Below are 12,658 nucleotides of genomic sequence, written 5' to 3' on the forward strand. Positions count from 1 at the left end.
TCTCTGCTGGTTCATTGTCATTCTTTGCCTCCCTGATGTGCCGTCCTCCCTGTTTGCTCGTGCCTCCTCGTCTCCCTTTGGTTAATCTCTGGTCACAGGTCTGTTCATGTTTTGTTTAGTTAATGTTTTTGTATTTAGTTTAGATTTTGCTGCCACGTCAGCCTTTGTTTTGGGTTTGCCTTTATTTCTAAATAAATTTAGTTTTTTTTTATCAACATGAGTCTGCGCTCAGGGTTCGCCTCCTTCCACCCCGCTCATGACAGTAACACTAGGTCCATTAAAAATCCACCAATCAACCAGCTGCTGCTTTGCGCTTTGCTTAAAACACACACACAAGAAAAGTTCAATTCTTACACCAGGCAAAAAAACAAAACAAAACAAAAAAAAAACCCTGGAACACACATCTCTACTTGAAATTGCAAAAATCCCTCAAACAAAGCCAAGTGTGGCAATCAAGGTTCAATACACAATATAATTAAAATTTGTTAGTTGCCAACAACACCACCAGGGACTTTCACCCAGGAAATCCTAATTTAGGACACAGGTACGTTTTTGCAAGACACATGACTTTAAAGTTGAATTTAAAATATTTATTAAAAATGGAGCTAAAAGAAATTAAAAATAGATCTAATGCAGAAATGAATTACAAGAATGACTTAGCTACTAAGGCTTAGGAAGGTGCCAATAAATATGTTCAGGATGGGAGGCTCCTCAAAGAAAAACTACCACAAATACACATGAAATCACACTCACGCCCAGGGTTTCTCTCGCCTAAGTGTGTTGACCGCTGCACACAGATACACAGAAGAGGAGAGGCCACCATCCAGGGCAACAACACCACCACTGTCAGTGCTCCGCTGGAAAAATAAATAAATGCACAAACTACTAAAATACAGTTAAAAAAGTATTAAAAATATATATAAGAAACTTATATCAACTAGGCCCAGCATGAACAACAATTTATTGTTGAGTCAGTTCTGCATCACTGTCTTTTCTCATTCTCTGGGGGCGTGTGTGTGCCTTGGACGTCCCACTAGAACAGGCAGCTCATTGGTAGTAAACCCAGAGGGAATTCCAAATCTGGCAAAGCAGACATGGTAACGGTGGGTCTGCAGCAAGAATTGTAGAGCTCACAACTAACAACAGCAAAACTGTTTAAAACAAATTATTTCGAATGAGGCTCAGACCTGCATAATCTGTCCACATACCAATCAGGCCAACCCCGTCCCTGTTCATGCTGACAGGAGGAACACTTGCATAAAGGTGAAAGCTGTACTTGACAGCTGTCGCTCCACCCACACTCAGATGTGGAGGTAAATAATCCCATAGATTTATCTGCAGATACACAAATATATATGTGCACATATATAGATAATGGGGTCACATAAGCGAATGCAACCCTCACCTGTACTCAGCCCATAAAGCACGACTTGGAAGCACAGTGATGTGTCTGAACCTGTGATTTACCCCTGCTTTAATAGGGAGTACCCTCTAGTGTCAATGGTTGACAAAACTAAGTAATTACTCTGCCAGGAGGTTCAACCTCCACCCATTTTGTCCTGCCACAATCTGTTTATTATGTTTTCTTACTGGTATAATCTGATTTTTATAATCAATAAATTTTCCTTAAAAACCAGCAGATAGGTTTAAAAAGTGCAGTTATGTATGAAGCATAAATTCATGCATCACTATTAAAAAAAAGATAGATTGAGCATCTTGACTTATTCCCATTGTTCAGAACTGAAGACAGACATGTAAGTATTTGTAGAGCCAGTGAGTGCGCGGTCAAGTGTTCGTTAATTTCATGTCTTCCCACACTTGAAAAGGAGGACTTGAAGAGACTTCAGGATTTCACTCAATCTTTTTATTTTCACTAGAGAGTGTGAATCAATGAAGAGGTGAAAAACCTACAAACACATACAAGATTTTTTAAACATACATTTTACACATTTGATTTGAAGTTAATAATTTATCTCAATAACCAATTTCATTTTTTAACCTTAGACATACATTTCTTTCACAATTTTAGCCATAGATTTAAGAATTAAATTATTGAATTCTATGTTTGGTTGAATCAAACAAATCCAAACATTTTAACATTACATTTTCTTTCTTTTTCTCAGGACACAAGTTTCTTTTTCATTAAATATCTTAAACAAGCATTTAATAGAGCCAAACTGTAAAACTAGCAGTGCAAACTGTTCCTTCAATAAATTCTGCAGTTCTTTTTACCAAATGGAAACCCAAAGTCAAATTACATTTCAACTGAGTCCAGTGAATGGCTTACCGGCAGTCCTTATTTAATCTATGTCCTTTTCCCATGAAATGCTGCTTTGGAGATTGTGTTTGCCTTCCTCAGCTCTGTGGCCAAAAAGCAGCCAAATGGGTGGTGGATTTCTTATATTACCTGAGTTGAGGGTGCTGCTGATTGGACCAGATTTCTTTCACCTGCTGAGCAGTGCTGCAGTGGCACACTAATGTGTGTGTTCATGCACGCACATCTGAACCCATGAGCAGATCTGGCCAACATGCACACTTGAAATGTGGGTCTGAACCATCAATACAAAAGTCCAGCCTATGCATGCTTCCTACTCACTAACAGGCTGTGACATTGTCAATCACAATATAACACAAGCACAAAGCACTTTGTATCACCTTGTTGCTGAAAAGTGCTATATAAATAAATTTGACTTGACTTGACAAGACTTAACTTAGTCTCAAATAACTAACTAAAACTAAACATATTTTACAAATCCATATTTGAACATACAGCAGCAAGGTAAGAACTATTTCAATCAACAAATATCAACACATGAAAAAATTATTTGAGGTGTATTTTATATATTTTAAATACATAAATGTCTTATCTGTTTATATAGAGGGGTGGGACTGTGGGGCCTCTCAGACTCAGAAGTAGCTGGTCCTGACACTGGTGAGAAATGCTCTGAATCCTCTGCAATTTGCCTACCAGTCTCATGTGGAGACGTGTGCAGTAAGATGCTGGAACTCTTTTTGACAGTTAGTGGTAGTAGGTACCATCTGCTGTCCTGTGGTCTGCTGAGGGAGCAGCATCAGTGCGAGAGATACCAGCAGGCTCAATAACTCCTTAAAAACAATCAGGCAGAATATTGAAACATTTGAGTCAGCGAGGGACATGAGGCCACGGAATGAACTGCTCTCCATCATAGATAATCTGTCCTATCCCTGTTATGACACCCATTGCAAACAGACGAACTCAGTTTTGCTAACACAGAGAATGCTAAAAGAATTCATTCCTACCAACTGCAATTTCATTTCATTTTATAACAAACAAATGAACAGTAAACAATTAACCAACACAACTCCTGTAAAAATATAATGTATAGTATTTGTAAACATAATGTTATGTATCACTGCACAGTGCTACAGTAAATGTGTAAGTTATGTGTACCCTGCTGTCATTGCATTGCCTCTGTCTTCATTTGCACTCAATGGTTACTGTTTGTTTTTTGTTTGTCAGTATGAGTGTTGTTTTTAAAGCTTTTAATTTTGCACTTGTCAGCTGCTGTGACAACCAAATTCCTATCAGGGGTTTAATAAAGTATCTTTCTATTCTTCTGTTCTAAACAGATATCATTTTTCTAACATAAATGTACAAAAACCAGAACTTAAAAACAATAATTGAGTTTTGTGAAAACAATAATTGTAAATCTCACATATAATTTAAGGTGACTATTGTTTGCTTGTATCCAGTAATAATTATGTAGCCTAAATTATTAGTTTTAAGCCCCCAAAGAAAGGGGTAAGAATATACAAATAAACATACACTAAAGAATTTGTTGAAAAAAATGAAAGCTGTTTAGATTACTGTCTACAAACAGTTTTAAACATTTACATTAAAACAAATAATTTTCTCATCAAGTAATTTGTTATCTATAATTTTAAAAAGTTCACATCAATCAGTCAGATCAATGCCACTTTGAAATTAGTTCTGTGGAAAATGTCAGTAGTTCCGGTAGAGAAGTCCTAATTTTAGTGACTATGATCAGATTGTACCAACAGCTTTTTATTGTTCAGGCGTATTGCTGAGTAATCATTTGTCTTTTTCCTCTGCAGCTGTAGCCATGCCTTCCCCATCAAGCATCGGCTATCGTCCAGGTGACATGGCACTTCTTGGGCTCATCATGGCGGCTCTCTTGGTCCTGTGTCTCATTGTGATTGGATTTTTAGTTTCTCACTTGTGGAAAGGAAATGCAAGTGTCGAGAAAATATGTGAGGTTCGTTTTAACCACTGGAAGCTTGTAAGATTCAAACTATGAATCCATACTTTCTTGGGGGTTTTTATGGTTTGGTATGGTAAAATAAAAGGGACATATCTCCTGTCTGTTTTAATGGGAGACCTTTATCCTACCTGTACTGATTAGGGAGATCCTCTGTCCTGCCAGTTTTATTGGAGGGCTTTGCTGTCAGGATTTGGGTTTTGTTTGAGTTACTCTTTAAGTTTTTTTTGGATTGGGTTAATTGTCTTCATATTTAGTTTTGTCTTTGTTCAGTTTTGCTCCTTGTGTCCTTTGTATTCCTGTCATCATTCACTTGTTCTCAGCTTATCACTTTTTTGCCTGCCACGCCCATATTCACCTGCCCCATGTTTATAATCACTCACCTTTGCACACTTTAAAACCTGGTCATTTCCCTCACTTGTCACTGGCCCGTTGTAGCTTTCATGCGCTGTCTCGTTATCCTTGCCATCTGGATTTTGTTAGTCTTTTGTCATTTAGGGGTTTTTTGCTGCCATGTCAGCCTTTTGTTTTTGTTTTGTTATTTAAATAAATTAGTTTTTTTTTTTTTTTATTTAAGCTCTCAGTATGAGTCAGTGCATTGGGTCCGTTTCACTCTCCACCAAACTTGACATTTGCCTGGCCTGTAATAATGGGGAATTCAAAAAAGGTTAACCAAAACAACTGGACAGTGGTCCTAAACACTTATGAATACCAAAACAAACAAAAAAACTACATTACTGAACAACAGCATTATCTATTGCCCCTTTTACACGGGCTCTAAAGGTCCCGGCTCCACTAAACTCCGCTTGCTTTGAGTGCGTTTACATCTGCATTTTTTCAAGGCCAGCCCTGCTTTTTAGGTACCTGCTTCGGAGTAGGGCCAGCCAGGCCGGCCCTGCTTCATGGGTGGCGCAAGCTTAGCTCCTGTTCACTCATTGGTCGTGGGTGTGACCAGATGCAAGCATAAAGAGCGAAGGTAGGAATATAAAAAACAACGTTAGCTTACCCTGCAACGTTTATGCCATCTGTCCCCCAGCTGGAGGCGCTGTAAAGCCTGAAATCTCCGGCGGATAACAGCTGTCCTACTCCGCGCATTAATCGCGGCATCCAGAGCATTTCTTCCACTGCGCCTCTCTTCCTGAAGTCTCAGGAGAATCCCCATAAGTTTAAAAAACAGCAACAACACAGGGCCAACGTTGTCCATAGCGCTTTAGTTGTTTACACAACTTGCACCAAGTTTTCATATAGTTTTATGAAATATTTGTATTTTTTACAAACTCAGTAAATGATGACCAGGTCCTTGGAAATTCTTCATAGCATCCCATTCTACTGTACCTTATTTTTTTTTAGCTGCAACATGGACAGCATCTCTTTAACCCAACTATCAAAGGCTGGGGGTTTGTTAGACTTCCACTGAATAAGAATGACTCTGCGAGCTATTAAAGAAGCAAACGCTGCTGCTCTAGTCTGTGTCTTAGGAACTCTTATTTCTGGAGGGAAAATCCTGAAGATGACAACATGTGGAGAAGGTATTAGAGTTTTCCTGCACATATGCGAAATTACCTTGAAGAAGTTCTCCCAGAAGCTGTTTAATAGTTGACACCTCCAAATCATGTGACCCAAAGTAGCTCAAGCTAAGTATTTGTCCCAACTTCTGCCAGCAAAAACAAATCAGTGAAACATTCCTCATTTAACTTTTAAGCTGTAGTTATCTGGGAGATGAAGTGCCGAGCCTCTGCCGGGGTGGAGAAGGTTTTTTGTACATTTTAATATGTGATTCTCAGACGAGCTGTGTAGATGATGCCAAAACGAAGCCCCTTGATTTCCCCTTGAATAGTGAAAGCAGGCTGCAATCACTCGCGGTGGGTTCCCCTCCTTTGGTACTTGAAGCAGCGATCGGTGCGCCCTGTCCAGCAATGGTGCGTCTTTCAGATTGAAGGCCTGTTGAAGCAGTGCTGCAACTGAGGATGGGGAGCAGCTCTGGATTTCAGGCACGCCAATTATTCTCACATTATTCCTCGGGATCTTGCTTCCAAGTCATCACACTTGTCCTGTAGATTATCAGCGATAATAGTGAGGCGTTTCACTTCGCTTAGGAGGTGTGCAACATCATCTGTGCATGTAGACAGGCATTCTTCCACATTCTTAACCGTAGGATTCAAGGTGGACAAATCAGTTGAAATAGTCTCTCTATATTCTTTTAGCTCCAACCTCCCTGCAGTTATATCTGACCTGATAGCAGACATCTCATTTTTCAGCACGGTCTGGACTTCAATCTTCAGAGTGTCGACAAGTTCTTTGCGTAGGGAGGCCAGTAGCTTGTTCTTGATAAACCCAATGTCTCTCAGGCCGCCCCTGGGTCTCCATCTCCCCCTGACTTCTCTTCACTCGAGACTGAGGCTGGGACAGGAGTTGTAGGTTGTTAGTGTCATTTGACGCCCTTTCAATGATTTTACAGCCATTTTCTATTGTTCTACAGGTTTATGGAACTTTTGAAGGGCTAATTACTGAATTTGTAGAAAGTCCGTCTTAGCTAAAAACAATTTTTAAGTAGTTGCTCCACGGTGCTCCAAAAACTATGTCTCACTCCATTGAGTGCTCAGCAGCGCCCCTTTAAAATAGAATTTAATGGATAAACCTGTGGCAGAAGGTATTTGAGAATTAAGAATAGGAAGAAAGGAAGAAACTTACTCCTTTCAAACGGATTGGTGGATGTGAGGCATCTGAGGGTGGCCTCAGGTTTTTGGATCATGGGTTCTGTCTGACCGTTGAACTGGGGGTGATAACCAGAAGTGAGACTGACTTTGGCATGAAGAGCTGAACAAAACTGTTTCCAAACTTCAGAAATGAACTGTGGTCTACGGTCAGACAGAATTTCCTGAGGGATACCATGTAGAGGGAGGACATGCTTGATGAGGAGTTGAGCTGTCTTGAAGGCTGTGGGATGTTTCTTGAGAGTAACAAGATGGCAGGCTTTAGAGAAACAATCAATGATGGTTAACATTGTGGCCATACCTTTACATGGGGGAAGTCCAGTGATGAAATTGAGTGCACAACAAGCTGCCTTTTTCAGATTGTTTAGACAGTTTTTAGACTATTTGGTGCACAGGAAAGAGATGACAGCCTAAACATTGAGGTCTACTTGAAAACAACACACATGGATCAGTGCCTTCTGTTTGACTGCCACCACCCACTGTAGCACAACTTTCTGTCATCAGAGGTCTACAACATCAGGCTGAACATGTCCCCACAAAGACAGTAGGGAAGGAAAAAGGAACCAAAACACATCAAAAAAGCTCTCCAAACGTGGATATCTTAACTGGGCTTTTGTCAAGTCAGCAAGGAAATCTAAAAAAACTGCCACTGAACAGAATAAAGAAAAGAAGAAATGCAAAAACATTGTCATGCCTTATATTGTTGGTGTATCTGAGAAACCCAGAAGGATTTTCTCCAAACACAACATCCCAGTACATTTCAAACCTAACAGGACTCAGATCAATGGTCCATTCTAAAGACAAAACATAAACCCAAACTGAGCGGTTGTAGTGTCTGCAGTTCAGTGCAGTGAGGAATGTCCAGACCTCTATACTGGAGAAACCAAACAGCTTCTCCGCAGACACATGGCTCAACATAGACTCAGCTGTTCACCTCAAAGATAAAGGACACTCTTTTGATGAGCAAAATGTTCATATTTTAGACCGAGAAAACAGATGGTTTGGGGAGGGGTGGGTGAAAAAAACAACTTTAAACAGAGGAGGAGGTCTCAGGTTTCAGTTTTTAAAAACCTACAATGGAGTGATAACCCTAATACCCAGTCAATTTTACTTTAATCAAAATCTTCATTCATTCAATTCAGAAATACTTTATTAATCCCAAAGGGAAATTAAATGTTGTTGTAGCTCATAACACAGGTTTTGTTAAAGAGTTGTTATAGATGCTGATGGCTGTAGCGGTCTGTCCCGATGTGTCCTGCAAACAGGTGTCTTTCCTGTTTGCAGTGCCAGGGCCCCTGCCTTCAGTCTGACCATGTTGTTTTTCAACAACACGAATCCTGTCTAATTCATGTGAACAAAGTGGCCCATTTGTGAACCAAGCAAACAAAATACCCTAACAAGCCTCTACTGTGAAAAGAGTGAGTATAATCTGCATGTGAATCTAGTTTACATATTATCTCAGTTATAAAAGCTTGAACTCCACATTCTCTCATTTTTGAATTGATAAAGGTCCTCAGATGAGAAGCAAAACATGTTCAGCTATGGAATAGAAGTCCAGTTGTTTTTGATTTTTAACCTTTGTTGGATTTACAAAGTCTTGAATGACTAAGAATCGACACATGAAGTTAATATGTTAACTTAGGTTCAGGAGAAAGGCCATGCCCAAAACCCAAGCAGCCTATTTATACTCTGCTCACCCATACTTCTTGGTCTGTTACGTTTCATCAACCCACACTCCCCCCCACCTCTTTTACCTCATCCCTCTTCATCTAATCACCCCTTCTCCTTTCCTTCCCTTCATCCCTTCATTCTTATATAACCATGCTTTACTTGTTTTGCTGCAGGTTCCGTATGGTAGGTGGTGGGATGGGGTGGGGGGCTCCTATACGAGCTCAGGAAATAAAGGAACTAAGTTTCCCAAATACGAGTCTTCATCTCTCTAGCCCTCCAGCATTCTCCCCAGTTGACCAAGCCAAACTCTTTCACCCCTTCATCCCGTCATCCCTTTCCCATAATAAATCTTTAATCTTATATCTTTGTGGCATGGTCCTTGCTAGTGAACAATGTAATAAAGGGGACCTCTCTTCTGTCTGTATTAATGGGGGACCCCTGTACTGCCTGAAAGTAAAGGGACCTCTCTCCTGTCTTTACAGTAATAATAAGTGGCCTCTGTTCTGTCTGTACAGTATTAATGAGGGGCCTCATGATTGCATGTATAGCACTGTTATACAGAGAGATGTTCATACAGAAAAGCCTGTGCATCCTATTCATTTACTACCCCGAATTGGATGGACATGAGTTAGGTTTTGTTTTTTCAACAGTCAATCTATCAGGCATGATCACCCCATATGAAGCTAAACTGGGGTCAAATGTTTTGCTAATTTAGCAAAAATTCAATTGAAAAACTAAAAGTTGAAATTGAAAGCTTGAGTCTTAGTCCAAAACTTTAAAAATTCAATTATGTATTCAAATTGGCCCCAATTTTGCATAGGGGGTGTGGTTTCCTTCAGGAAAATAATGTTAATTGTGCCACGTATCATCCAAAAACAGTTTTTTAAGGCGAACTTAGTCACTGGCATTAGTTGATTTACTGCTAATCACATGCATATATATGGTGGATAGAAAGCGTTGAGCCACAGTTCTCGCAGCACCTGCGTTCCCTGAAGGCAACATGAGTGACACGAGTCTCCTTCCTTCTTTGTTAGACTGTCACTCATGATTCGACGGTCCTCTCAGCTGAAACCACACCCCCTATGCAAAATCAGGGCCAAAAGTCTGAAACTAAAAAAAACTGATCTGAAAGAATGCATCTGAAAGTGGAAAAAAAGATTTGAAGCTGAAAAGAAAAGTTGTTTATTGTCTGTGTGAACAGTAATAAGTTAAAACTGCAACATATTTTGGCTGGGATGACAAGGTTCATGCATTTTCCTCTAATGCATGTTTATTTTAAATGTCAAATATGCATGTAAGATGTACAAAATATTGATAAATATTTTCTGTTTATTTTCCAGTTATTTGTAAAAGATGAAAACATTTTCAACGCCTGAAGTCTTTTTTATTAGCTATCTGTCTAGCGTAGTCTAACACGCCTGAGTGAGGACAGATTAATAGTATTAATGAGGGGTCTCTTTCCTGTTTGCAGTGCCTGGGCCCCTGCCTTCAGTCTGAACAGCCTCGGTCCAATCACAGAGACTCCCTGCAATTCACCAATGATGGTTTCCAGAATGAGAGCGATCCAAACCGAAGGGTCACCAGACGTTGGAACATCATCCCCAGGTGTAGCACCTTCCCACAGCCCAGAACACCCCTGGAAAAGCAGAGCCACCACTGCACCACCTGTGGCATCTACACCAACCACATTCCCAAGCGGAGCCCATCAGTGATGAGAGGCAGAGGAGATGAGGACAAGTATGGCATGAAGTCAATCCTGGGAAAGCAGCGCCGGAAGGAGGGCCAGAAGACGGTATGGTTCAAGGAGAGCGAGGACTCCTCAGACATCGAGGTGGAGATTATCCCAGACCCTGTGGGCTGGTTGGAGAAGGAGACTGAGGAAGAGCTGGAGGTGGAGATGGAGGGTGTTATCAGAGACCCTGTTGTCCCACTGAGAGAGCCTGAAGGTGGGCAGGAGACTAAGAACAATGAGCAGGACGCTGAAAATACAAGCTCAGACAAAAAGAAGGGAGAACTGGTGGAAGAACACTAACAGCAGAAGTCCAACTAAACAGAACGCTGTTGATTTTATCGTCACATTTTGGATTTTATCTTTCAGAAGCCTCTGCATTCCAGGTGGACATTTCTAACATCAGCTGCCAAACATGAACAGATCCAAGGACATAAAAAGTGCTTATCTGCAAATTTGAGTGTTTTAAACACAATCACTGGTAAACACAACATTTTTTGAGTGTCAACCAGGTGATGATGAAATTTTAATTATTGTTTTGAATAATAATTGTTTCAACCTATTAAACACAGTAAAGTATCGTTTGACTCTGCAGCACCACCATTCAAACTGTTAATATTTCAGCTAAATTGGTAATATTTCAGGGGTGTGTCATGTTTTAAAGATTTTTTTTGTTCCATTTTTTATGTCCATTTAATTGGAAACAAGAGGTTTTTAAAAAACAAACAAACAAACAAAAACTACTTGATGTTTTTCTTTCCAGTTTAAAATCGAGATGGACTGATTAGCTTTTTTAATGGCAATTACTGATGCTAATCTTTTTAAATTCAGGCAGCCATTGGATGATTTATGACATTAGTTGTTTGGTTAATTGTTGTCCCATAAATATGCTGTAGCAGTTTCACTTCCACACAAACTGTTGCCTGTATTGCTAAAACATAAATACATACATCTAAACCTAAAATCTAGTAGGTGTGTGATACTTAGCCTATGCCTCTGAACTAAATCAGTTCTGAACACGAAATACTTTTTTAATTACTCATTTAATCAACTGTTTTTTTCTTTTTTTTCCTTTTATTTTACATAGCCTAATACCACAAACTATAGACAAATGCCAATAGCATCCAAAGAACCCAAAAAAACTTTCACAAAGATTAGAGGTGAACTCCAAGTTCAAGGTACATCAGTGTCAGATTGTACCATCGGTCACTGATTACTAAAATTGCAGAAACCTTTTATTAGCGTTTGTGATCATGATTTTTAAATGTGAGTCTATAAATCTGCAGCTATCAGCCATAACATTATAACCACTGATAAGGCTAATGACACGAGTTATAAATCAAGGTTTTGCTAAATATTTTTGTGTTGTAAAAATATTAAATCAACAGATGTGAGTTTTAAAGAGTTCTTCAGTTTGAGTAATATTTCTTTCTTGTCTGTTATTTGTCTGATAAATGATTAAAGATTAATCGGGGGGGGCAGAGAAACTCATTTCATGGATTTATGCCTCTTCATCTCTTTTCTTGGGATTACACCTCAGAGAAGAAAAACTAAATGTTTGGTTACTAAAAATACATTAAGGAGAGTAAAAAACACAAGCATTTACCTTTGTGAATGTGTTTTGCATCTGGAACTTTTAAAGAGAATTCAATTCAATTCAATTCAGTTTATTTATACAGCACCAAGTCACAACAAAAGTCAAATCAGGGCATTGTACAAAAACATTCACATACATTATAAAAAGCTAATTACAGTAGTAAAGGTTTTCTATCTATGGAAACGAGAAGATTGCCTTGAATCTTCACTTTGTCGCAGTCTCCCATCCTGAGCAGCACATTAACAACAGTGGAAAGGAAAAACTCCCTCTTAACAGGAAGAAAACCTCCAGCAGAACCAGAACCAGGCTCAGGACAAGCGGCCACCTGCTTCGACCAGCTGGGGTTTGAGATGACAGGAAACAAACACACAGCAAATTCAAAAGTGTTAAATGTTTTGGTGTTAGCAGACTTTGTGCAAAAGCAGAGTTAATTTTACACTTATAGAGTCACATTCTGTTTATGTAACTCTGGGATGTATATTATTAGTAGTTAAAATCCAGTGTTAAAACAAAGTGTTTACGCATCAAATCTAGAGGTAAAATGGAATCAATAACTCTTTACTTCTTAACTCTGAACTCCACCAGCAGCTCGAACACTGAAGGAGTTAATTCACTGACTCCGCCCCAGAATCACAGATTCCCACCGAAGCGAAGCGACAGAAGCCAAGTCATTTCAGGACTATTTACT

The 12,658-nt window shown here is 39.5% G+C and overlaps 1 protein-coding gene across 1 annotated transcript in view; it reads left to right on the forward strand.

Annotated features, from left to right (window-relative positions):
- cdhr5a (cadherin-related family member 5a) overlaps positions 1-11,873 on the forward strand; it is a 63,389-nt gene extending 51,516 nt beyond the window's left edge. Inside the window, exons 13-14 of the mRNA XM_037979952.1 lie at positions 4,096-4,256; positions 10,116-11,873. Coding sequence (XP_037835880.1) covers positions 4,096-4,256; positions 10,116-10,676 — 722 coding nt within the window. The 3' untranslated portion in view covers positions 10,677-11,873. The remainder of the gene's footprint in view (positions 1-4,095; positions 4,257-10,115) is intronic.
- The last annotated feature ends 785 nt before the right edge of the window (positions 11,874-12,658 follow it).

Source organism: Kryptolebias marmoratus, linkage group LG15 (genome assembly GCF_001649575.2).
Source record: "Kryptolebias marmoratus isolate JLee-2015 linkage group LG15, ASM164957v2, whole genome shotgun sequence".
In the NCBI taxonomy this organism is placed as follows: Eukaryota; Metazoa; Chordata; class Actinopteri; order Cyprinodontiformes; family Rivulidae; genus Kryptolebias; species Kryptolebias marmoratus.